Below are 23,362 nucleotides of genomic sequence, written 5' to 3'. Positions count from 1 at the left end.
CTGAGACATCTCCTCTTCAGATCTACTGAAACCTGGAAGTCAGTCTCCCCTTGAATTCTCTTCAGAATAAAGAGGAAATGCATCAATACCCCACGAGATGACTGAGCAACTTTCAATAATAAAATGTAACCTCAGTAGGTGGAGCTATGTTTTGACTTTTGAAGCCACATTATAATTTCAATCAACAGTTTGAAATATGTAAAGGCTGTTCTTAAGTATCTTTAGTTGATACTTGATACATAAACTTGCATGGGTAGTCATATAGATCGAGTTCTTTGAGTAGTTAAGAAAAATTTAATGTGCTTGGTTGCCAACCAAAAGGTTGGAGGATGGAGTTCACCTGGAGGTATCTCAGAAAAAAATCTTGGCGATCAATGTTTTAAACAATAATCCACTGAGAACCCCACGAAGCACAGTTCTACTCTGACACACAAGGAGCTGCCATGTATTAGAATATACCCAATGGGGACTGGTTTAACTGGTTTCACTAGGTGGATTATAGATAAATCGTCGTAGGTCATTATTTTACATTTGACACTTTCTCTACTCAAGGTTCTAGGGATGCTTCCTAGAATTGTAATTGTCTACTTATATTTATGTACTTTTGATCTTTTGCAGACATGATTTGCACACTTATCTATATAAATGAGACACTTATGGGAGAAGAATGGACAATGATTTACGCAATGCAATCTAGGCTTATTCTCTGATCTTCCTTGTTTCAATAGGTATTAAAAACAGATCTAGAAAAGAAAAAGCAAACCATGGACAAACTCTCCTCACTCAACCAAGACCTTCTTTCAACACTGAAAAATAAATTGGTGACCCAAAAGATGGAAACATGGATGGACAACTTTGCACAGCGATGGAATAACTTAGCCCGAAAACTTGAAAAGAGTTCAGCACAGGTGAGTGTACCATTTATAATCCTGGAGATTCTGAACCGTGTGGCAAGAGCAGTGCTACAACCCTCTAATGTATGTCCCTAGATTAGGGATTATTGTCCAATGTTGGTTGAGTATAAACATGCCTCCATTGTCTACTCTGATATTGGAGGATGTAGGACACATGGAAGAATGAGACTTGGTTGGCTAACTAGTAACTATCTAAGAGTTTAATTATTTCCACATGACAATGGAGGAGTGAAGGAATTAGAGCAGTTGGACAAAAATGCTATGGGATTGTGATGTCATAATCTTACCCATAATGAGATCTTTCTAGAACCACTAAAACCATTTTTCAACTCCCTTATTTTATATATGAAAAAAAGTAAACTAAGGGAAGGAAAGTAATTTGTGTAATGGAAGTTTGCAGTAGTAACAGAGGCCACAGGCCCACATCATTTGATTTCCGTGGTGACCAATTTCCATTAAAGCAAGGGAGTACCTCATCATTCGATGTACTGCGAAAGACTATTCATTTCATAAAATGATGAAATTATTTAGCAAATTTGTTAGTTAGCAAATTAGTTTTGCTGTACAAATAAGGATTGTAGATTAGGAGAACATGTAACTTGCATTTGTGGTTTCATGTCCTAATTTTATTTATATAATTCAAGGATATATTTTGACTGCATTATGCTGAAATAGGCCACTCACAAAGGGCTAAAATTATTTCATTCCACTAACATGTAACATCTGAAATAGGCTGGGACATAGGGACCAAAGTTTACTAGTGGTTACTAGAGACATTTAGGAAGAAGGTGGAAAGGAGGAATCGATGCTTAAGCGGCCCTGAGCATTTGCTGAGGGTGATAGTATGATTTGGAAATAGGAAAGGGTGATGTTTGAACAGCATGATGTGCTGTACATGTGATTATTTTTTAAATAAAAATAACAATGTTTTATTACATATATATTAACCACTATAGAAAGATAGTAAAAGAGGTATTTCAAATTATAGATAGATGATAGATAGATATTTCAGAGAGAAAGATGAGGCTTTACAGTCTCAGAAACCCAGAGGCAGGTCTACCTGTACTATATTGTCTCTATGAGTCAGAATTGAATCAATGACATTAACTTTGATTTGATACACACACACACACACACACACACACACACACACACATCAAAACCCCACTTCCATCAAGTGGATGTCAACTCATAATGACACTGTATTGGTCTTCTGAAGCTGTAAATCTTTTGGGGAACAGATAGCCTCATGAGTTTGAGCTGTGACCTTACCCGACAATGCAACCAGAGCAACTTTATCTATCTATCAATCTATCTACCTACCTACCTACCAACTTACCTACCTGCCTACCTACCTATAATATTATATAATGGAATAATGGGTTAATTCAACTCAACTCATAGCCATTGAGTTGTTATCAATTCACTGTAACCCAATATGGTCAATCATTCAAATTAATAGCATTAATTTTTAGAGTATTTAGCATGTTTTTTCTACATCAATTGACATTTAGAAGCTAACTTATACTAATTGATCATAATTCTTAGCTCAATGTAAATATCCCCATGAAAGCAATGACCACAGTTTTTCACTTGGTGTGTCTTCTGTTGTGAGACATTCAAGTGAAGGCAACTTTTCTTCCTGAGATTTGACATCTAACTATAAGGGAAATTCAAAAACTTCATGGGGAAATTAGATTATCTTTTGAAGCCTCCTTTAGGGCTAAGAAATATTTTTTGAAAAATGAAGAAATGAAAATTGTAGCATTGTTTCCAGAAATACAATTTGAGAAAAGCATTCAGCCATTTCAATCACATATCAATCTTTCTTTGAATTCCAAAGTGATGTTTAAAATTTAAAGAATATTAATTGAAATAATTCCTTATGTCATCCTTAGCAACATTAGATAAAAACGTAATTGTTTTTATTCATATATTATTAGTAGTTAATTGATCCAGTAAAGATCTAAATTCCAGAACATGATTCCACTTACTATAAGTGATTCGGTCATAGCTACTTTGCAATAGCAGTGACATCATATTAATGAAGAAATGATACATTAGAAAATCTGATATTTTTTATCTTATGGTGATGTTATTTCAGTAGGTACCCATTGGTTCTATTCAGTGTTATTGCCATAAAATTGTCATGTTTAAGAAGGGTTGACATTGTTTGATAAAGAAAGTTGTTTTGAAATGAATGCCTTTTAAGCTCAAGTTCTTGGTCACTTGCATTATAGTGTTTTTCAAATTTGTATCAAGATGAAAATAATTAGACCTTTTTTATTAAATACTTTTATTGGGGGTTCTTACATCTCTTATCACAATCCATACATTCATCCATTCTGTCAAGCATATTTGCAAATAGGTTGCCATCATCATTTTCAAAGCATTTTTTTGTACTTGAGCCCTTGGTATCCAGCTCCTCATTTTTCTCCCTCCCTTCCCTGCCCTCTCTCCCCCACGAATGCTCAATAAGTTATAGATTATTATTTTGATATCTTACATTGTCATCTGTCACCCCTCACCCACCTTTCTGCTTTTCGTCCCCCTGGGAGGGGGTCATGTGTTGATCCTTGTGATCGGTTCCCCCTTTCTCCCCCGACCTTTCCCTTATCCTCCTGGTTTCTCCACTCTCACTGTTGGCCCTAAGGGGTTTATCTATCCTGGATTCCCTGTGATAGGGCTCTGATCTGTAGCAGTGTGCATATTCTGATCTAATCTGATTTATAAGGAAGAATAGAGGTTATGATAGTAGGAGGAGGATGCATTAAAGAACTAGAGGAAAATTGTGTGTTTCATCAATGCTATACTTCACCCTGACTGGCTCATCTCTTCCTTGTGACCCTTCTGTGCGGGGATGACCAATAGTCTACAGATGGGCTTTGGGTCTCCACTCCTCGCCACCACCACCCCCGCCACTCCAATGGGCATTGGTATACTTTCGTTCTTTGTCTTAGATGATTGATACTTTATTCCATTGACACCTCATGATCACACAGGCTGGTGTGCTTCTTCCATGTGGGCTTTGTTGCTTCTCAGCTAGATTGCCTCTTGTTTATCTTCAAGCCTTTTAAGTCCCCAAATGCTATATCTTTTGATAGCCAGGCAACATCAGCTTTCTTCACCACATTTGCTTATGTACAAATTTTGTCTTCAGTGATAATGTTGGAAAGATGAACATCACAGAGTGCCAGATTATTAGAACAAAGTGTTCTTGTGTTTTGTGTTGAGGGAGTACTTGAATAAAGGCCCAATGTCTATCTGCAACCTTAATTTTTAACATATAGATATAAGTACATCAATCTATTCCCCTCTTTTTATATATAAATATATTTACATACCATGTCTGTATTTAGGCCTCTATAAATGTCCTTTGTCTCCTGGTTATTTCCTCTATTTCCTTTTACTTTCCTTTTGCCCCACCATCATGTTCGGCCTTCATTTGGGTTTAGTAATTCCTCACTGTTACATTGTCCTTGATTAAGCCCCACTAGGCATCCTACACCTTTACTCCATTGATTTTAGTTCATTTGTTGTTCCCTTGTCCCTGGGTTGGTTGCCCCCACCCCCCACTTCATTTCTCCCACCTCCCCTTCTCCAGTATCCTGCCAGAACTGTTGGTTCTGTTGTTTTTATCTCCACATTGTTTATCCCACCTATCTTATCTAGATAGACACCTATCTTATCTAGATAGACATGCAGAGATATTAAGTGCAAAAGCCAACAAAACAACAAAGAAAGACAAAACCAACAAAAAATAACAACAAATAACAAAAGTAAAATAACAACAACAACAAAAAAAAGCAATGACAAAAAAGAAAAAGCTCATAAACAGTTTCAGGTCTGTTTTGTGACCTTTAGGAGTGTTTTCCAGTCGAGTCTGATGGGGTGCCACACTGTGTCTCCAAAGTCTATTTTTGGTATTCCCTAGGGATTTCGTGATTCTACTCCTCTGGCTGCTCTGTTGCATGCCCTTGGTGTTTCACCCAAGTGTGTTGGGTTCAGCTTGGGCACAATTCCTGCACTCTGTCTCCAGTGTTTTACCCCACAGCACTATGGTTCAGTGAGGGACTTTGTGTCTCATAGTGGGACTGGCCCTATGGTCCTCTCTGTGCATTGTTTGCTCTGAGCAGGAATATCGACCTTGGGGCTTGATGGGCCAGGATGTGTTCCCATCACTCTCCATCCTTCTTCATTTCTCTTGTGTGCTCTAATCAGACATGGCCATCTCCCCAAACTGTAGCTTCAGTGTTGTCCTCTGAAGTGGGCGGTGACGGGGGTCCACATAGTTGTGATTGGAACTGGACCTGCAGACCTCTCTATTGGTTCCCTGGTACGTGACAGTATGTTGTATATATGTCTTGGCACACCAGATTGAAGCCTGGTCACTTTCTCCCTCTCCTGTGGAGATATAAACAATACCCTCCCCTTGGGTGTGTTAGTGCTCTTATCCACACCCACCCCACCATGTCTTTTTTTTTTTTTTTTGCTCTTTCTTTCCCCCTCCTATTTAGTTGACTGCCTTATGTATCCTTGGATTGGGTTTGGCCCCTGCCATCGTACCTGGGCCTCACCACAGGAATGTATGAATATAGTAGCTTTTCCACTATGCCCCATTTATCAAGCTTACCTCAGTGGACTCATGCTGTACTTGTCCTTTTGTTCTTGGCTAACTTCGCTTAGCATAATATCTTCCAGTGCTTCCCATGCGGCAATGTGCTTCATGTGTTCATCAATCCTTTTTAGGGAGGCATAGTACTCCATTATGTGTATATACCACAGTTTATTTATCCATTTGGCCATTGATGGAAATTTGGGTTGATTCCAACTCCTTGCATTTGTGAACTGTACTGTGATAATGAATATTGAAGCACAGATGTCTGACCATAGTTTGTTTCTTGCCTCTTCTGGGTATATGCTCACTAGGGGGATTGCTTGGTCATAGGGTAGCTCGATTTCCCTGTTTTACATATCACCAAATAGATTTCCATAATGGCTGTATATACCTACAGGTACACCAGCAGTGGATGAGACTTTCTATCTTACCACAGCACCTCCAACTCTTGTTACTTTCTAATTTATTTAATTGAGCTATCTTTGAGGGTATTCGGTGTTATCTCATAGTTTTTAATTTGCATTTCTCTTCTGGCTAATGATCAGGAAAATTTTTTCATATATTTATTGGTCATTTAATTTCTGCCCTTGTGAAACTTCTGTTCAGGTCCTTTGCCCACCTTCTCAGTGGGAAGTTTGTGTTTTTCTTTTCTGAAGCTAGCAGAGTATTGTAAATTTTAGTAATAAGGCCTTTGTCTGATGTGTCATTGTTAAAGATGTTTTACCAGTAGGTGGGCACTCTTATTACTCTCTTGGTGAATTATTTCAATGTACACAGGTGTTTTATCTTCAGTATATCCCACTTGTCAATTTGTGACTCCTCTATACTTATATCCTTCCCTATTTCCAATAGCCTATGTATTCCCTACGCCAAGGTTCTCAGGTTTGTCCCAATTCCCTCATTGATGGCCTTAATGGTTTGGAGTTTCACCTTAATGTTTGTGATCCACCTAGAGTTTATTCTTGTGTATGGAGTGAGTTAAGGGTCTTCATTTTTCTACATTTCTTTCTAGGACCAATTATTGAAGAGGGTATCTGCTTCCCATTTGCTATTTTTGGGCCCTTATCAAAAATCAGTTGTCTGTATGCTGGTGTTTTTGTTATTGGGTTTTCAGCTCTTCCATTGGTCTGAATAACTGTTGTTATATCAGTACCAGACTGTTTTGACCACTGTGGCTGTATAATAGCTGCTAAAGTAAGGTAGATCAAGTACTCCCACTTTGTCCTTCTTCTTGAGTAGCTGTCTGCTAATTCTGGGCTTCTTCCCTCTCCATATGAAGTTGGCAATCAGTTTTTCCAAGTCCTTGAAGAAGGTTGGTGGTATTCATACCAAGATAGCATTAAACTTATATCTTGCCTTAGGTAGAACTGACATCTTTCCTCTATTGAGTCTTCCAACCCATTTGCATGGGACATTCTTCCATTTGCTGATGTCACTCTTGGTTTCTTGTAATGATGTTAAATAGCTTTCCTTGTACAAATCTTTTTTTTTTTTTATTCAGGTATATCCTTAGATATTTCTTGGCTATTGTAATGGGTACTACCTTTTAATCACCTCTTCTGTGATTTCACATGATATGTAGAATAGTCTGGTTGACTTCTGTGTGTTTATCCTGTATCCTACCATTCGGTCATATTCCTCTATTACTTCCAACATTCCACATGGGGAGTTTGGGGTATTTTCAATATATAAAATCATGTTGTCTGCGAATAATGATAGTTTTCCCTCTTCCTTCCCCAGATTAATACATTTGATGTCCTTTCTTTGTCTTATGTTGTTACCTAAGACCTCCAGTACGATGTTAAATAGGAGTGGGAACAAGGGGCATCCTTGTCTGTTCACCTTTTTCAGTGGGATTGTTTTCTTCTTTTCTCCATTGATTACCACATTGGCTTTTGGTATTTCATTTATATCTTGTGTAATGTGGAGGAATTTTCATTTCATTCCTATCTTCTTGAATGTCTTAAACAGGAATGGGTGTTGGATGTTGTCAAATGCGTTTTCTCCATGGGTCGATATTATCATGTGGTTCTTATAATTTTTCGTGTCAATGTGGCAAATGATACTAATGCTCTTTCGTATGTTGAACCATCGCTGCATCCCTGGTATGAATCCCACATGGTCATGTTGAATTATTTGTTTTATATGCTTTTTTATTCTATTGGCCAGTATTTGGTGAAGGATTTTTATTTTGATGTTCATTAGGGATATTGGTCTGCAGTTTTCAATTCTTGTGGGATACTTGCCTGCTTTAGGTATTACAGTTATACTAGCCTCAAAGAAAGTTTGGGAATTGATCCTTGCCTGCTTTAGGTATCAGAGTTATACTAGCCTCAAAGAAAGTTTGGGAGTTGATCCTTGCCTGCATTAGGTTTCAGAGTTATACTAGCCTCAAAGGTAGTTTGGGAGTTTTCCATAATTTTCTAAGTTCTGGAAGAGTTTGTGTAGGATTGGTGTCAGTTCTTCCCTGAATGCTTGGTAGAATTCTCATGTGAAGCCATCTGGCCCAGGGATTTTTCTGTTGGTAGTCCCTTGATAACCTTGTTTATTTCTCCTATTATTATGGGTCTGTTGAGATTCTTGACGTCCATCTGGGATAGTCTAGGGAGGGATTGTTTTTCCAAGTATTTGTCCATGTCTTCAAAGTTGTTGAATTCAGTAAAGTCAGGCCTTCTTAGTACTGTGTAATTATCCTTTTGATTTCATTGGGGTCTATTGTAATGTCCTCCGTTTCATCCCTCATCCTTGCTATTGAAATTTGTTCTTTCCTTTCTTTGCTTGGGTTTGCTAGTAACCTATCAATTCTGTTAATCCTTTCAAAGAACAAACTTTTAGCTGCTTTAATTTTCCCATAATTTTCTTATTTTCCTTCTCCAATATCTCAGCCCTGATTTTTATTATTTCTTTCCTTTTGCTATTAGTGGGATTGTCCTGTTGACTCTGCTCTAATTGGTGTAAATTTTGTACCAGCATATCAACCATTAGTCGCTCCTTCTCTTTCATGTGTGCATGCATTGCTATCAGACTTCCTCTGACAAACACCTTGGCTGTGTCCCAAATATTTTGCTATATAGTATTATCATTTTCATTGGTTTCTATAAACTTCCTGATTTACTCTGTGATATGGGCCAATACACCCTCCTTTTGCCCTTGTTTTCTTAATCATCCTTGTATTCGTCTGGTACTTTAGAGAAGCAAATCCACCTAAACTCATGTATAAGAGAGAGTTTTATGTAAAGGTTAAGTGAGCATCTAGAAAACATCCCAACCCAGTGCTGCCCAAGCCCACAAGTCTAACATTAACCCATATGTCCAACACCAATCCATAAAGTCCTCCTCCATCTCACAAAGCAGACGCATTGATGCCAACTGCAGGAGGAAAGCCGAGTCAGTGAATGTGTAAGCATCTCAGCACTGGCAGATGTCTCCACATGGCTCCTCCAGCATGCAGGGCTGCATCGGGGTAGGTCCATGTAGCTTCTCCTTGGGGTTGTCTTGTAGGAAGTCAATCTTGCAAACTGAAGCAGAGAACTGCTAAGGCAGTTTCACCGTGGTGCAACCATCACAAACAAGAGACCCGAGAACAAGAAAGGCGAGGCTTACCGAACCATTTATCCCTCTGCCCTTCAATTAATCCCACATGTGCCAGGTTGGCACAATAAACTTACTAACTGAATCCTTTTGTTGATTTCCAGCCTTATTTTATAGTGGTGGGAGAGAGAAGTCTGTATAATCTCTGTGTGCTTGAATTTACACAGGTTCCACCTGTGTCCCAGCATGCGGTCTATCTGCAAGTATGTGTCATGTGGGCTTGAAAGGAATGTGAATTTTTTTGCATTTGGGTGGAAAGCTCCAAAAATATCTATCAAATCAAGTTGTCCAATTGTGCTGTTTTGATCTGTAGCCTCCTTGTTAAGTTTTTTCCCTGTGGACTTTCTTTTTCAGTGAGTGGTGTATTAAAATCACCTGTTATCATTGTTGGAGCATGTGATATCGTTTTTCATTTTTTGGAGTGTTTGATTTTCGTGGGTTTCTCATTGGGAGTGCATATATTTATTAAGCTCATTCATTCTTGGCCTACTGTTCCCTTGAGCATTATATAGTGCCCCTCCTTGTCTCTTGTGATGACTTACATCTTGAGATCAATTTTGTCAAATTAAGATTGCTACCCCTGCTTTTATTGAATTGCCATTTGCTTGGAATATTTTTAACCAGTCTTTAATTCTCAGCCTGTTTTTGTCTGTTAGCTTGAGATGCGTCTCCTTTAGACAGCAGGTAGATGGGTTATGTTTCCTAAGCCAGTCTGCTAGCTTCTGCTTTTTCATGCCTGAGTTCAGTCCATTGATATTAAGTCCATCTATGGACTCTGTGATGTAATCTTGTACCTTTTGTGTTGTGTGTTTTCCTACCTACCTATCTTATCAGTTTGTGGTGTGTGTGTGTGTGTGTGTGTGTCTGTGTGTGTCTTTTTTCCACCATTGAGCTAATGCTATCTTGGGATGTTTTTTCTTTGTCACCCTCTGAGTGGAGTTGTTCTATGTGATGGTCTCCTATTTGTGCTCAGGGTGAGTGTTGATCTTCTGCCCATACTGGCTCAGCAAGAATTTTTTGTAGGGCTGGGTTTTTTTTTTTTAATGTGTTCTTTGAGATTTTCTCAGTCTGTGAAAACTCTTACTCATCTTTCTATCCCAATAGATAATTTGGCTGGATATAATATTCTTGGGGTTCCATTATTTTCTTTCAATGTTTGGAATATGTTACTACGCTCCCTCCTCTTCTTCATCGTGTCCACTGATAGGTCTGAACATATTTTTATTTGGTTACCTTTGTAAGTGACTATTTGTTTTTCCCTAGCTTCTCTTATGATTTTCTCCTTTACCTCATAGTTGGATAACTTAACTATTATGTGTCCTGGTGACTTCTTGGGATTCAGTCTCATTGGTCTTTTTTCGGCCTCCTGAATGATTGCCTGATTTTTATATATTAAGTTGGGGAAGTTTTCCTCTAAGAATTTCCTCGTTATTTTTGCCATTGATTTGTTTGTTGCATCTTTTTCCAATAGTCCAAATTTTCTAATATTATTTCTATTCATAGCATCAGATATGGCTCTCAGATTTTCTTCAGCTTCTCTGATTGTCTTATTTGACTTTTTTTTACCATTTGTTTAAGTCTGCCTGGTTATCCTCTAAGTCACTGGTGCGAGTCTCTGTCTCCTCAAGTCTTTAACAAAGTCTGTTATTTTGCTATTGGATTTTGTTATTTCATCCCTTAAGTTTTGTATTTCCCATTGATGCATGGCCTTTATCTCCACTATCACTTCATCTTTTTTCTGTATTTCTTCCCTCATACCATGTATGACTCAGCAGAATTCTGAAGATTTCTTTCTGTGGCAGGTTAACGCCTGTGTCTTCTATGCACGTCGTTAGGTTCATGACTTCCTCCAGTATTATCTTCTGGTTCTCTTGCTTTTTCATTGAGGTTGTTAGGACTGGTTGCTATTTATGTGTTGCTTCAAAGGGGCCCATCACCATCTACTAGAGTTGAAGAACACTGGGCTCTCTCTTTGGGAGACTTTTATGAGTGCTACTTTGAACTACCTGCAGCTAGCTTCAATGGGCGTTCAGGCTACCACTTTATCTTCCTGTGGTTTAACTCTTACCCTAGCCAACCAATACTCCATTGTTTGGAATAATCATCTCACAGGATGCTTGTGGGGTGGCTTTGGGCTCACGAGGATGGCAAGTCACTGGTTGATCTCACAGGAAGCCATGGCGGTGTTGCCCACAGAACTTGGAGTGCCCCAGAGGGCGTTTGGTGGTTCCCACTACAATGGCAATGATGCAGTGGGTGAGTGGGTTTACCCTCCTTGATGTAGAGCACCATGGAGTGCAGGAAGAATTGCCCTAGTCAGGGAGATCGCCATGAGGTTGAATGGATGTTCCCACAGCAGTGTGGAGCACCACAAATGCGGGCAGGAGTTCCCCCAGCCACTTGTAGGGACTTGGGGCGTAGGCGGGAGTTCCCCACCAATTTAAAAAGAAGATCCTCCAGCCATTTGGAGTGCAACCAAGGGAAGTCATGATTTCCCCTGCTGTCTGCAAACCCAATGAGTGAGGAGGCAGCTCCCTCAACTGGGCAATTAGAGTTTCCCTAGGTGTAGGGCAGTAGTCTGGAGGCCGGTAGTTGGAGGTGAGAGAGGAGAAAAAGAGAGAAAGGAGAAAACAAAGACAAGAACAAAACTAAAAACAAACACACGCAAAGCAAAGACAAAGAAAAACAAACAAAAAAGAAAAACTGCGCCTGCTGAGACTGTAGTGGTAAAGAAGAAGAGATAGAAGAAGCAGAAAAAAGAAGAAAAAGGGAACGAAGAATAAACAAAATAAGGAAAAATAAATAAAATAAAGAGATAGCTGAGCCCTGGGCCTTGCCGTTTGCCGCACTGACACAGAGGGCAGGCTGGAGCTTTCCTCATTTTGTGGGCAGAGATGTCCTAGGCAGAGGGTAGTGAACTGGAAGCCGGCAGTGGCATATGAAACAAAAGAGAGGGAGAGAAGAAGAAAAAATGAAGAAGAAAGAAAAAAAGAGAAAGAAGAAAACACAACAAAACAAAACTGAGCCTGTTGAGACTGACTGTGGTGGAAATTAGAGAAGAGAGAAGAAAAAAATGAACAGTAAGGAGATAGCTGAGCCCTGATCGTCTGAACATGTGGTTGGAGGTGTTTGACCCTTCCCCAAGGTGGTGGGTGGGTGTACCCTTTTAGTGTAGGTTCCCCTGGTTCTGGGTGGTATTGTCCTAGTTAGCAAGATCACTGTGAAAGCCAGGCTGAGGTTTCCGAAGCAGCATGGAGTGCTGGAGAGGGCTATTATAGCTGCCTTGTGTGGTGTGCAGCACTCCCACAGAGGGCAAGCTGGAGTCCCTGCCCCCCTCATTTTGGCAGAGTTGCCCTAGGCAGAGGGTAGTGGCCTGGAAGCCAACAGTTGCATGTGAAAGGAGAGAAAGGAAAAGAAAAAGAAATCGAAAGATTAAAAAAAAAAAAAAACTGGTTCCGCTGTGACCGACTGTGGCAGGAAAGAAGAGAGAGAGAAGAAAGAGCAGAAGAAGAAGGAAAAGTAAGGAGATAGCTGAACCCTGATCACCTGATCATGGGGCTGGAGGGGTGCCAACCCTGCCTCAAGGTGGTGGGTTGGTGTGCTTGCTTTGGTGTAGGGTCCCACAGATGCTTGGTGGAATTACCCTGGTAGGCAAGATCATAGCAGAGGTCAGGCCGAGGTTTCCATAGCAGTGTGGTGTGCTGGAGATAACTGGTATAGCTGCCTTGTGCAGTATTCAGTACTGCAGCAGGTGGGAGGAAGTTCCTTCAGCCACTTGTAAGGCCCCAGGACAGGCAAGGGATCCCCCAGCCATGAGAAGGAATAAAAGGGACAGGCAGGATTTCCCCAGTGGCCTGTAGGTTCACCGAGGTTGGACAGTAGCTCCCCCCATTGGACTTGTGGAGTTGCCATAGTTTGTGCTGAAAAATTAGACCTTGAGCTCAGAAAATCTGATTTGGTTGGTTCAGCGAAACCAACTCAAAACAAGCTCAGTGCCCTCAAGTTGATTAAAACGGGAAGAGACCCTCTTGAAGGACTCAGTAATTCACATTTTTACTGAGCTTTTGACATATAACTAATCCTTACTATCTTATTATTTGACATTGCACATTTACATAAGGGTAAAAAAAATCTAGTAACTGACTTCTTTGCACATTAATAGCATACGTATGGTAGTAATGGACACTGTGGTTTCAGGTGAGAATAATGCTAACCAAGGTTATGTGTCAAATTGGCTGGGTCACAATTCTCAGTAATTTAGAAGTTTATAATAATGTAATTTGGGTATTTTTAATGATATAGTCACCTTCTAATTTGTGATTTGATGTGATTATCCTCCATTTTCTCATACTTACAATTTTGGCCTGATGGCTTAGTATTTTAGAACTCAACCAAGTTAGTAAGTGAGCAGTTGTTATAGTTAAAGGAACATACTAAATTATATTTTCTTGATAATGCACTTCATTATTTGTGCCACTGCTCATCTTCTGATTTTCTATACTGCTGTTTGAAATGAGAAGTTCTAAAGATAATTTTACATCATATTAAAATGTTTCTCACTTAGTAGTTCTAGTTTGTAAAATCTTTAGAAGCCTTGTTTTCAAAAGCTCAAGAGTTATGAGACCACCACCTAGGGAAACTTACTTAACCTCCTAATTTTTAACTTTTTTTCATCTGTCATAAAACACTGTCCATTTTAATTGTGTTATTATTTAAGTTCCTCACAAATTGATGCCCAACATACATTATAGCATACATCTGTTGTATTTGCTCTCTGGGATACACTGAGAATAAAATAAAGCCATAGACATAAAAGCATTTGTGAGAGGAGATGCTCTTGCTGTGCGTGGTATGATTTGAGAGTCTTCAGGGCTTGCTGTGGCTCACATTGACTTATTTTATACACATATCCCTCCTATGGTGGACCAAAATGGAGTCTTGGTGGCACAGTGGTTAAGCTCTCAACTGCTAACTTTGGATGGAACTCACGAAGAATTTGGATGGAGAAAGATATGGCAGGCTGCTTTATGGCCTTGGCAACCCTGTAATGCAGTTTGTTCTCCTCTGTCCCATGGCATTGTAATGAGTTGGAATTGACTTGGTAGCAAGGGGGATTTCAGATAAGCAGCAAAAAAATGAACTTGAATAATGCAAGTTGCTTCCCAACATTTCTCATGTTCCCGACTTGATTTTCCATCATTGACATTTCCCCCCCAAATGAGCCATTGCCCCACACCAAATTTTTACTGCTGATTCTTGGGTTTGAAAGGAGATAAAAACAGAGATACTGAGGGACAAGGGAACTAAAAAGGGTATGGAAAGTGAACAAAGAAATATAGTATTTACTATTACTGAAAAAGCAATTGATTTTCTTTCTTTAATGTCAAATAGAGATTGATTAAATGTACTTAAGAAGAATTCCAAGAATGTACAGGGTAAAGTTGAGACTTTGAAGAACAAAGTACATTTGTGTACATATTTTCCAGCATATTTATGTGTGTGTGTTTGGTGGAAGCACTCACCATTATTAATGGATGCTCACTCAATAAACTCAATTAGGGGGAAAAAAGCAAAATAAAACAACCTTTTTAACTTGGGGGAAAAGAATACGAAAAATTCTCCTAATGGTTAAAATCATTTATTGTTATTCAGTGTCCAAAAATTGTGATAAGGCATCTGATTGTGCTCATATAAAGAATGTGTGTGCCGGCGGATTTGGCTGCTTTTCAGGTCAAAGCTTTGAGGAATTTGACCTTATGAAGCAGTTACATGCCAAGAGATCAAACGATGGGAAGAAAAAGAAATCAGCTATGCAGTTGCTCACTTGCATTTCCAAGTCTAGTTTGGCTTGAACCATACCTGTCCATAGTGGAGGACGGCTAAATTGACGAGACAGCCACCTCAGAAAAGATAAATCGTTTCCGTTTCAAAATATTTGAAAGAACAATAATACATGCTGTGTGGGTGTTTTTAATGAGCAAAGAGGGCACTTGAATTATGTTCTAGTTTAATTTATTTAAAAACGCTTGTCTTCATTAAAAAAAAATTACTGGTTGAAATTCACATGTTGTTGTTTTCTAAACGCCATGACCCTGATGAGCACACTTTTAATTTTCGTTACAATGAGGCAGAATGGTATTAGAAAATCCATTAAAGTTAATATTTTAAAATTAAATGTAATTTAAATGATATCTCCTCTTTATCTAAAATATACAGTGCATAAAGATATACAACTCATATGCTTTATGATGGCCATGGTAATTTACATTCAAATAGGGCATCAGATGCTTGGATATAGAGCAGATTTTTTAATGCGGAAGTCCCATAGTAGTGTAGTTTTGTAATTTTTTTAAACATAGCAATTATCTTCTTAATGTGGAATAAGGAAAAAGCTTTGCTTTGTTATGCATGCCAACTTCATGAATATTTTGCTATATTGCTATTGACCATGTTTGCCAGATTCCAACTATGAGAATAAATTATGCACTCCTTAAGAAAACAGTATTATATTCAAAATATTCTTTTCCTTGGGTATGCAGTTCATATTGATGCTATATATCTCTGGGTTAAATTCAGAAATGTACAAATAAGGAACTTACTATTCTATCCCCATGGCATAGCTATTGAGAATATATCCCTTCACTATTGTTTCTGTGTACCTTAATTTTCTGACTCTTGTAAGGCACACTAATTATGTAATCTATAGTTAAAAATAATTAACTACTCTTTAACATTATACCATACCTGAAAATAGAGAAATAGAGACGTAAAAGTATTAGGATGAACATCTCCTTTTCTTTGATCTTCTAAGCCCACTCCCATTCTTACCCATCCAATTTACTGACTTAAAAATATATTTTATTCTCTATACTCACTATATTGATTCTCAGTGCATTATTTTGCATACCTATTGCTTCCTGTAATTTATTTAGCTTCTGTTTTTGCCAATTATTCTAATTGTAAATATTCTAACACTTTTCAGTCATTTGTTGATCCTGTTCTTTATTTCTGAAAGTTCCCTGAGCCAAATAAGCCACAAAATCAAACAATTTTTATTAAGTTTAGACTCAAATAGAAAAGAAAATTCTCTCCTTTATTTCAAGTCCCTAACTCATTTAAATTCCTTACTAACCACCTTGAATTTCAGAGGATCTTTTGGTTAATTGCACAGGTTAAATGTTTTATTAGAAAAATTTGAAGTTACACCTCAAATAACTTTGGAAATTAACTGCATCCATTTGCAAACTCCAACTACAATAGACATTTGAGACTTGGCCACATAGATGTGTAATGTGTTCAGTGTTGTAAATGCTGTATCTACAACCACATAAAATATGAGCACAGCACTTACCAACAAAAGAGTTGAGTTAATAAATTGGAATCTTTTTCTTTATAATTAAAAAATATTGTATTTTCAGTTCTAAATATCTACATTGTGTTTCTCTTTACTTGCAACTGAATGTAAAGTTCTAGAACAGTTAATGAAACGATTTCAAATTTTTCTCCTATAATTTAACCTCAGGGACATCTGTAAGATGGTGAAAAGAAATCAAAGTTTATTCACATTCAGAGGAGCTGGGCTTCTCAAATGATTATAGGTCACGTGTCATGAGTTCTGATTAAAATACTTGAAAAATAAAATACACAACATCTAAATGAAATAGCACTCACACACTCATTCCCATGGCTATAAGTCAACGCCAACTCACAACGACTCTATAGGACAGGGTAAAACTGCCCCTGAGGGTTTCCCAGACTGTAACTCTTTATGAGAGTGGAAAGCCCCGTCTTTTTCCTGCATTGCAGCTAGCACTTTTGAACTGCTGACCTTATGGTTAGCAACCCAAAGCTTACCCAGAATGCCACCAGAGATCCTTATGACAGGTTCATAGAAACTCTATAAGACAGGGTAGAACTGCCTTTGTGGGTTTCTGAGACTGCAAGTCTTCACAGGAATAGTAAACCTAGTCTTTCTCCCATGGATTTGTTGATGATTTCAAAAGATGACTGTGGGATTAGCAGCCCAATTTGTATTCCAGTTCTCCACTTGGAATCGACTCCATGGCAGTATGTCTGTTCATTTTTTTTCTTAATCGGATCCATTTGCTATCTAATAACAGTAAATGAAATAACAAATGAAGAAAAGTGCAAGTTATTTTGTTTCTGTTTCTTGTATATGTGTTCATGTACTGTATCATCCTTGTTGCTAATTAATGAATGAGTATTTCATTAGCATAGTATTTCTCCAATTGGGTTATAGCGCCCCTTGAAGGCACTGGAATGATTCAGGGGGACTGCAAAAACAGATATGTATACTTTCTCCTGGCATATGGGCTATCATGCAAGAGTTTTTATCAGCCAGGGACGAGCTGAGTAGGTTTTGTGTTTGTTTGTTTGTTTGTTTGTTTTTCTGAAAAAGGGATGGTAGGCCAAATAAGTTTGGGAACTTATGCAGTGGAGCATGTAAGATCATGGGTGAAGTAAGGTCAAGTAGATCCAATACAAATAAAACACATTCCCTCTGGAATTTTGGTACATGCAGCTAATTCATACTGCTGCTCAAGTGTCATAAACATCCACAAGATATCAATGCACCTCTTCTTTCTGACTCAATTTGTACCAAAGGGATTTTGAAGGGGAGGGCATAATAGATGTGATTGAAGAGCCCTTTGTACAGACTAAAACAAAACAAAACAAACCCCTCACTACGTTGAATCAATTTTGACTCATAGAGACCCCAATAGGGCAGAGTAGAACACCTCTTTTGGATTTCCAAGGCTGGGAAATCTTTATAGGAGTTGAGAGCTGTATCTTTGTCCTTCAGGGTGGTTGGAAGATTTGGACTGCTGACCTTGTGGTTAGCAATTCAATGCATAATTCACTGCCACCAGAATTACTTGTTTTACATACAAAGCCTTTTTGTAATGATCTTAGGACATTGTGCTTCAAAGCAGAGAATGACTTCTTTGATGAAAACTTCTGCATAGCCTACACTAATTGTGCTCATAGTTCCATTGTCTGTTCTTATTCAGGGAATTATATTGCTTTATTATCAGTGTCAAAACACAACAGTAATTAATATTAAAACTTAGTTCCCATCTCCTCTTGCGAGCTTTAACATTCATTGTATGCTGCACTTAGTTATAGTAGCACTCTTTCATGAGATAAAGTATTTTATAAATGTGTAATTAATAACTCAGTGTCCTTTGTTATTTTTTACACCAGGTTTGTCCCAAAATTTGCCTTATAAATATTGCCTAGAGATAAAAAAAAATAAGAGCCTTAGTGGCATAGTGGTTATATTTTGGGTTGCTAATCTCAAAATCAGCATTTTGAAACCACCGTTGACTCCAAGGGAGAATCATGAGGCTTTCTACTCTTGTAACAGTTAGTTTCAGAAACCTACAGGGTCTCTTCTTCCCTGTCCTACAGGTTCCCTATGAGTCAGAATCAACTGAATGGCAGTTGAGTTTAAAAGATATAACTTTTTATTCTACTAGGCTGATTTTGCGCTTTAAACGTGAAATGGCCTGTGTAAAAATTATAAGACTTTCTACCAATTATCAGCTAATGCTGTTACTATGATTGTCCAGCATAATTTAATAGGTAGAAGTATAATCCCTCAAAGCCCGCTTACTGATTATCTAAATCCCCTATGTACAAAGAACACAAGGCCACATTGTAGGCCATAGTTGTTGATTTTGTTTGTTTAAAAATCAGGTATGTGTCATTTAATGAATTTGGTACATATTGGATTATACCTCATTGAGGGACAAAGACGTTTAACACTGAATGCATCCTTCTATATAAAGATCATGGCATATCCTGTTGTGTGTTTCAATTTTTTTCTAACTCTAAATATGAATACGTGTGCATATGTGCACAGTTCTACACCAATGGAATATCACCATTTGTAAATATGAGAATACATTTTAGCACATATGATTATAGCTAGCTATTAAGAGTTGCCTAAAGGAGAATTAAAAAGATTTATATCTTTTCTTTGTCCCTTACAAGTTAAATTTGTCAGTATAGTTTACTTCTCGCCTATATAATGTGAATTATATTCATAGGTACTTATTAGGGCTATTGTAAAGTAATAACCCACACAAACATACTACCAATGACTCATTTCCAACTCATAGCAATTCTAGGTAGCATTTCAGATAGTGTAAGTCTTTATGAGTACAGGTAGCCCCATCTTTTTCCAATGAAGCCATTGGTGTGTGGATGTGAATCATTGACCTTGTGACTAGCAGCCTAACCTAGAGTATCACCAGGGCTCTTGGAAGTAATAACTCCATACCACCAACTCACATTGAGTCGCTTCTGAATCTCAGTGACCCTATAGGGCAGAGCAGAACTTCTTCCTTAGCATGGTTGGTTAGTTTCAACTGCTAACCTGTGGTTAGCATCCCAAAGCATAAACTACTATGCTACTAGTGCTTCTTGAGGAAATAACATTTACCCCTTTATTAAGTCCTTACTATATAGCAGATCTTATGATCATTGTTTTCAATGAGATAATGAATGCAAAAACACCTAGCCTTGCGTCTGGGACATGAAAAGAGTTCCACAATCAGTAATATTGCAAGTCTTGGTATTTCAATAATAAAAAAGAGACAGCGAGATAGATAATTCTTCATAACTTGAATCTCTTTTAGGATATTTAAATGTTTGGATGGCATAAGTTCTTAAATGGTGAGAAATTAAATCCTAAAACCCCTCTATCACCGAGAATTTATAGAGCAAGAAATTAAAAGAAAAAATAACACCACCACCAAGTGAATGTAGTAGCCCTAGGAATTTTTTATTTTTCTTCTTCTCTTTTGGCTGTGAATTTTTAAAGCAAATAGAAAGATAGTTCCAAAGAACCTCTTTACTTGAGATGGGTTTGTTTTTGTAATGGATACCAAAATAGCAGACTTTTAATGCCGGAAGATGCATTGAAACTATCAAAAGGTGAGATAAACATTCTTCAAATTTTTATCACAAGAAAATGCGAGATTAAGATACTAACAAATACCAACTCACTTCCGTCCCTCAAGGCAGACTCATAGTGACCCTATAAAACAGAGTAGAACTCCCCGTGAGTTTCGTTTACTGTAACTTGTTAGAGGACCAGAAAGTCCTGTCTTAAGAAGGCAATGCTATACATGAACTACTTAAGTGGGGAAAAAGGTTCAAGTGCTGTGCTGCTGACCCAAGGATTGGAGGTTTGCATGCATTGAGAGATGCCTCCGAATAAAGGCTTGACAACCTCACGAGAAAACAACCACTGATAACCCCATGGAAAGTTGACAATCCTGCTCTGAAACAATATGGTTGCCATGCGTAGGAATTGACTCCATGATGACAACTGTGTGTATCTATTTGTGTGTGTGATTGTATTTCTGTGTGTGTGTGCACATAGTTTATTGAGGGGGTGTTTTCAGAAAACAGAAGTGGGAGAGTGGATGAAATTGGATGGGTTAAGGGAAAGATATGTGGAATGATATCATCTCTGGTAGAGTGCACCTTCCGCCTGATCCCGCAGGGATTTCTGGAACAAAAATGACATCCAGAATTAAGACCACCTTAGCCAAAGGGACAACCTTTTTTTCCTATTTTAAAAAATCATATGAAGAGTCTTCAAAAAGTTCATGTACAATAGAATGAAAAGTGAATGGAATTTATCTGTGAACATTTTGAAGCTTCATTGAATATTGAAGCCACTATGTATGCCAGTTTAATATTTTAGGTGTACAATTTGATGACACCAAGCATAGTCATCCCCCCAGTTCTATATCAGTTTTTCCTATTCTAGTAGCCTGCTTGTTGCGGTGATTCTGAAAGCTATAGCACTAGAAGTTCAAATACCATAATAGTCAGCCATGGTAAACAGGTTTGAGAAGAAAGATTCCTCACTAAGAGAATCCTAGGAAGAGAGAATATCCTAGGAAGAAAGAATAGTGGTCTACCTCTGTACAATTCACAACTAAGACCATCTGAATAGCAGCAGAACATTGATCTAGCAGCAGAAAATGACGCCACAGACTGCAAGTCACTCAAAATATGGCTGGGGAAGAGCTGATTCCTTAAAGCAGAGAGACCTTAATAACGTGGATGGAGAAAAAAGTTTGTGGCCTTCATTTGCATGTCATGAAATAAGAGAAATAAGAAGAAATGGCTGTAAACGTCCATTAATAATTGAAAAATCTAATAGATAAAGTATACGTATAGCAAAATTGGCAATGGCCCTAAAAGAAACGGAACACCTAAAGATCGATACCCTAGGCATTAGTGAGCAGAAATGAACTGGCATTGATTAATTTGAATTAGACAATCATGTGGTTTTTACTATGACTGTATTGACACATTAAGAGAAACATCATCATCACATTTATTTTCAAAACTAACAATTCAAGTTCTATCTTGAATCCCAATGCTGGCTGTGATAAGATAATAGCTATATGTTTACAAAGTAACTACGACTATTATTACTACTACAATGAGTGATGAACAAACTGAGAATTCTACCAACTTTTTCAGTTTGAGATTAGTCCAAGATCAAATCAAGATTCCTCAATAATTACTGATGATTGAAATGTGAACATTTATAATAAAGAGGAAGGATAAGTAGTTGGAAAACATGGCCTGGTGATAGAAAGGAATCTGAAGATTACATGATAGAATTTGGCAAGACCAACAAATTCTGCATTTCAAATACTTTTTTTCCCCACAAAATAAATAGTGAATATACATGTGGACTTCATCAGATGGCATATACAGGAATAAATTTAACTATATTTGTGGTAAGAGGCGATGGAGAAGCTCCATATCATCAGTCAAATCAAGGGCAAGGTCAGCTGTGGAACAGATCACCAAATGCTCCAATGTAAGTGCATATCAGCATTCCAGAACATTTCATTGTGCTCATGCAGAACTCATGCATGAATAAAGAGGCAGTTGAGCCAACAGAACAAGGGAGCATGGTTTAAATTTAAGAATGATGTGTTGTATCCTCTCACCTGATCTCTTCAATCTGGTGAACAAATAATCAGAGAAGCCGATTTATATGAGGGACTACCAAAACCAAACAAACATAAAAAACGGATATAGCTACACTGGGTGGAGCTTTCATAGTACGCATTTTTCCCACTAGGTGAGCATCTAGCAACTTGCTCTGACTTAGTGCACCCAGTGGCATCATCTGGGAAGGTTTGCTCTGTTCACAGTGAATTTTTTCATTAAAGCAGTTTTACTGAAACCTCGTTTTTTTTATAATTGATGACCGATTTAAGAAACAGCATGCAGCTGTGAAATTTTGTTCCTACTCTGGAAAAAAAAGCCAAAAAACCTGTTGTGATGTTGAACACCACTTATAAGGACAGCACTATAGGGAAAAATTTGTGCACGAGTGGTTTTCTTGTTTCAAAAAAGGTGTAATATCGATTGATGGCAAACCTTGTTCTAAATATCTGTCAACTTTCCAAATGGAATAAAATGTTGACAATATCCATGAACTTGTGCTTGCAGACTAACGAAGGACCATTGAAGAGATGGGGAAGTTATCTGGACTATCTTGGAGCTCGATTCAGCAAATTTTAAGGGAAGATTTGGGAATGAGAAAGGTTGCTGGGAAATATGTGCCTCATGTTCTGAGTGAGCAGGAAAAAAGAGGGATGAGTGGAAACAAGCCATGCTTTGAAAGAACAGCTCCAATACAACACACAGACTTTTTTTTGCAAGATCATTACTGGTGAGGAGACATGGTACTATTCTTAGGACCACTAAAGTAAACATCAATCAAGCCAGTGGAAGACTCATCATCACTTGTCCAAAAAAACTCATCAAGTGAAATCAAATGTCAAGAAGATGTTATTTGTTTGTTTTTAAATAATCATTTTATTAGTGGCTCATACAACTCATCACAATTTGTATATACATCATCTGTGTCCAGCACTTCAGTACAAATGTTGACTTCATCATTCTTACGACACCCACTTTCCCTTTGAGCCCCTGGTGTCAGCTCATTTTCCCCCCTACCTCCCCACTCCCCTTCCCCCCTCCCCTGATAATTTATAATTTATTATTATTTTATCATATCTTATCCCATCCAACGTCTCCCTCACCCACTTCTCTGCTGTCCGTCCCCCAGGGAGGAGGCCACATGTAGACCTTGTTCTCTGTTCCCCCTTTCTCCCTCTCCTTCCCTCCACCCTCCCGCCATTGCCACTCTCTCCACTGGTCCTTGGGG

General features: G+C 38.2%; 1 protein-coding gene across 4 annotated transcripts in view; it reads left to right on the top strand.

Moving 5' to 3' along the window:
- DMD (dystrophin) overlaps positions 1–23,362 on the top strand; it is a 2,430,848-nt gene that overhangs the window by 730,309 nt on the left and 1,677,177 nt on the right. For all 4 annotated transcript variants that reach the window (XM_045298663.1, XM_045298661.1, XM_045298660.1 and 1 more), the window contains one exon: positions 729–908. In XM_045298663.1, coding sequence (XP_045154598.1) covers positions 729–908 — 180 coding nt within the window. The remainder of the gene's footprint in view (positions 1–728; positions 909–23,362) is intronic.

This window comes from Echinops telfairi, unplaced genomic scaffold, assembly GCF_000313985.2.
Source record: "Echinops telfairi isolate 266 unplaced genomic scaffold, ASM31398v2 ScPeMD7_7436;HRSCAF=8474, whole genome shotgun sequence".
Taxonomy (NCBI): domain Eukaryota; kingdom Metazoa; phylum Chordata; class Mammalia; order Afrosoricida; family Tenrecidae; genus Echinops; species Echinops telfairi.
The sequence above is the reverse complement of the archived record's forward strand: the minus strand, read 5'-3'. Positions and strand labels throughout refer to the sequence as shown.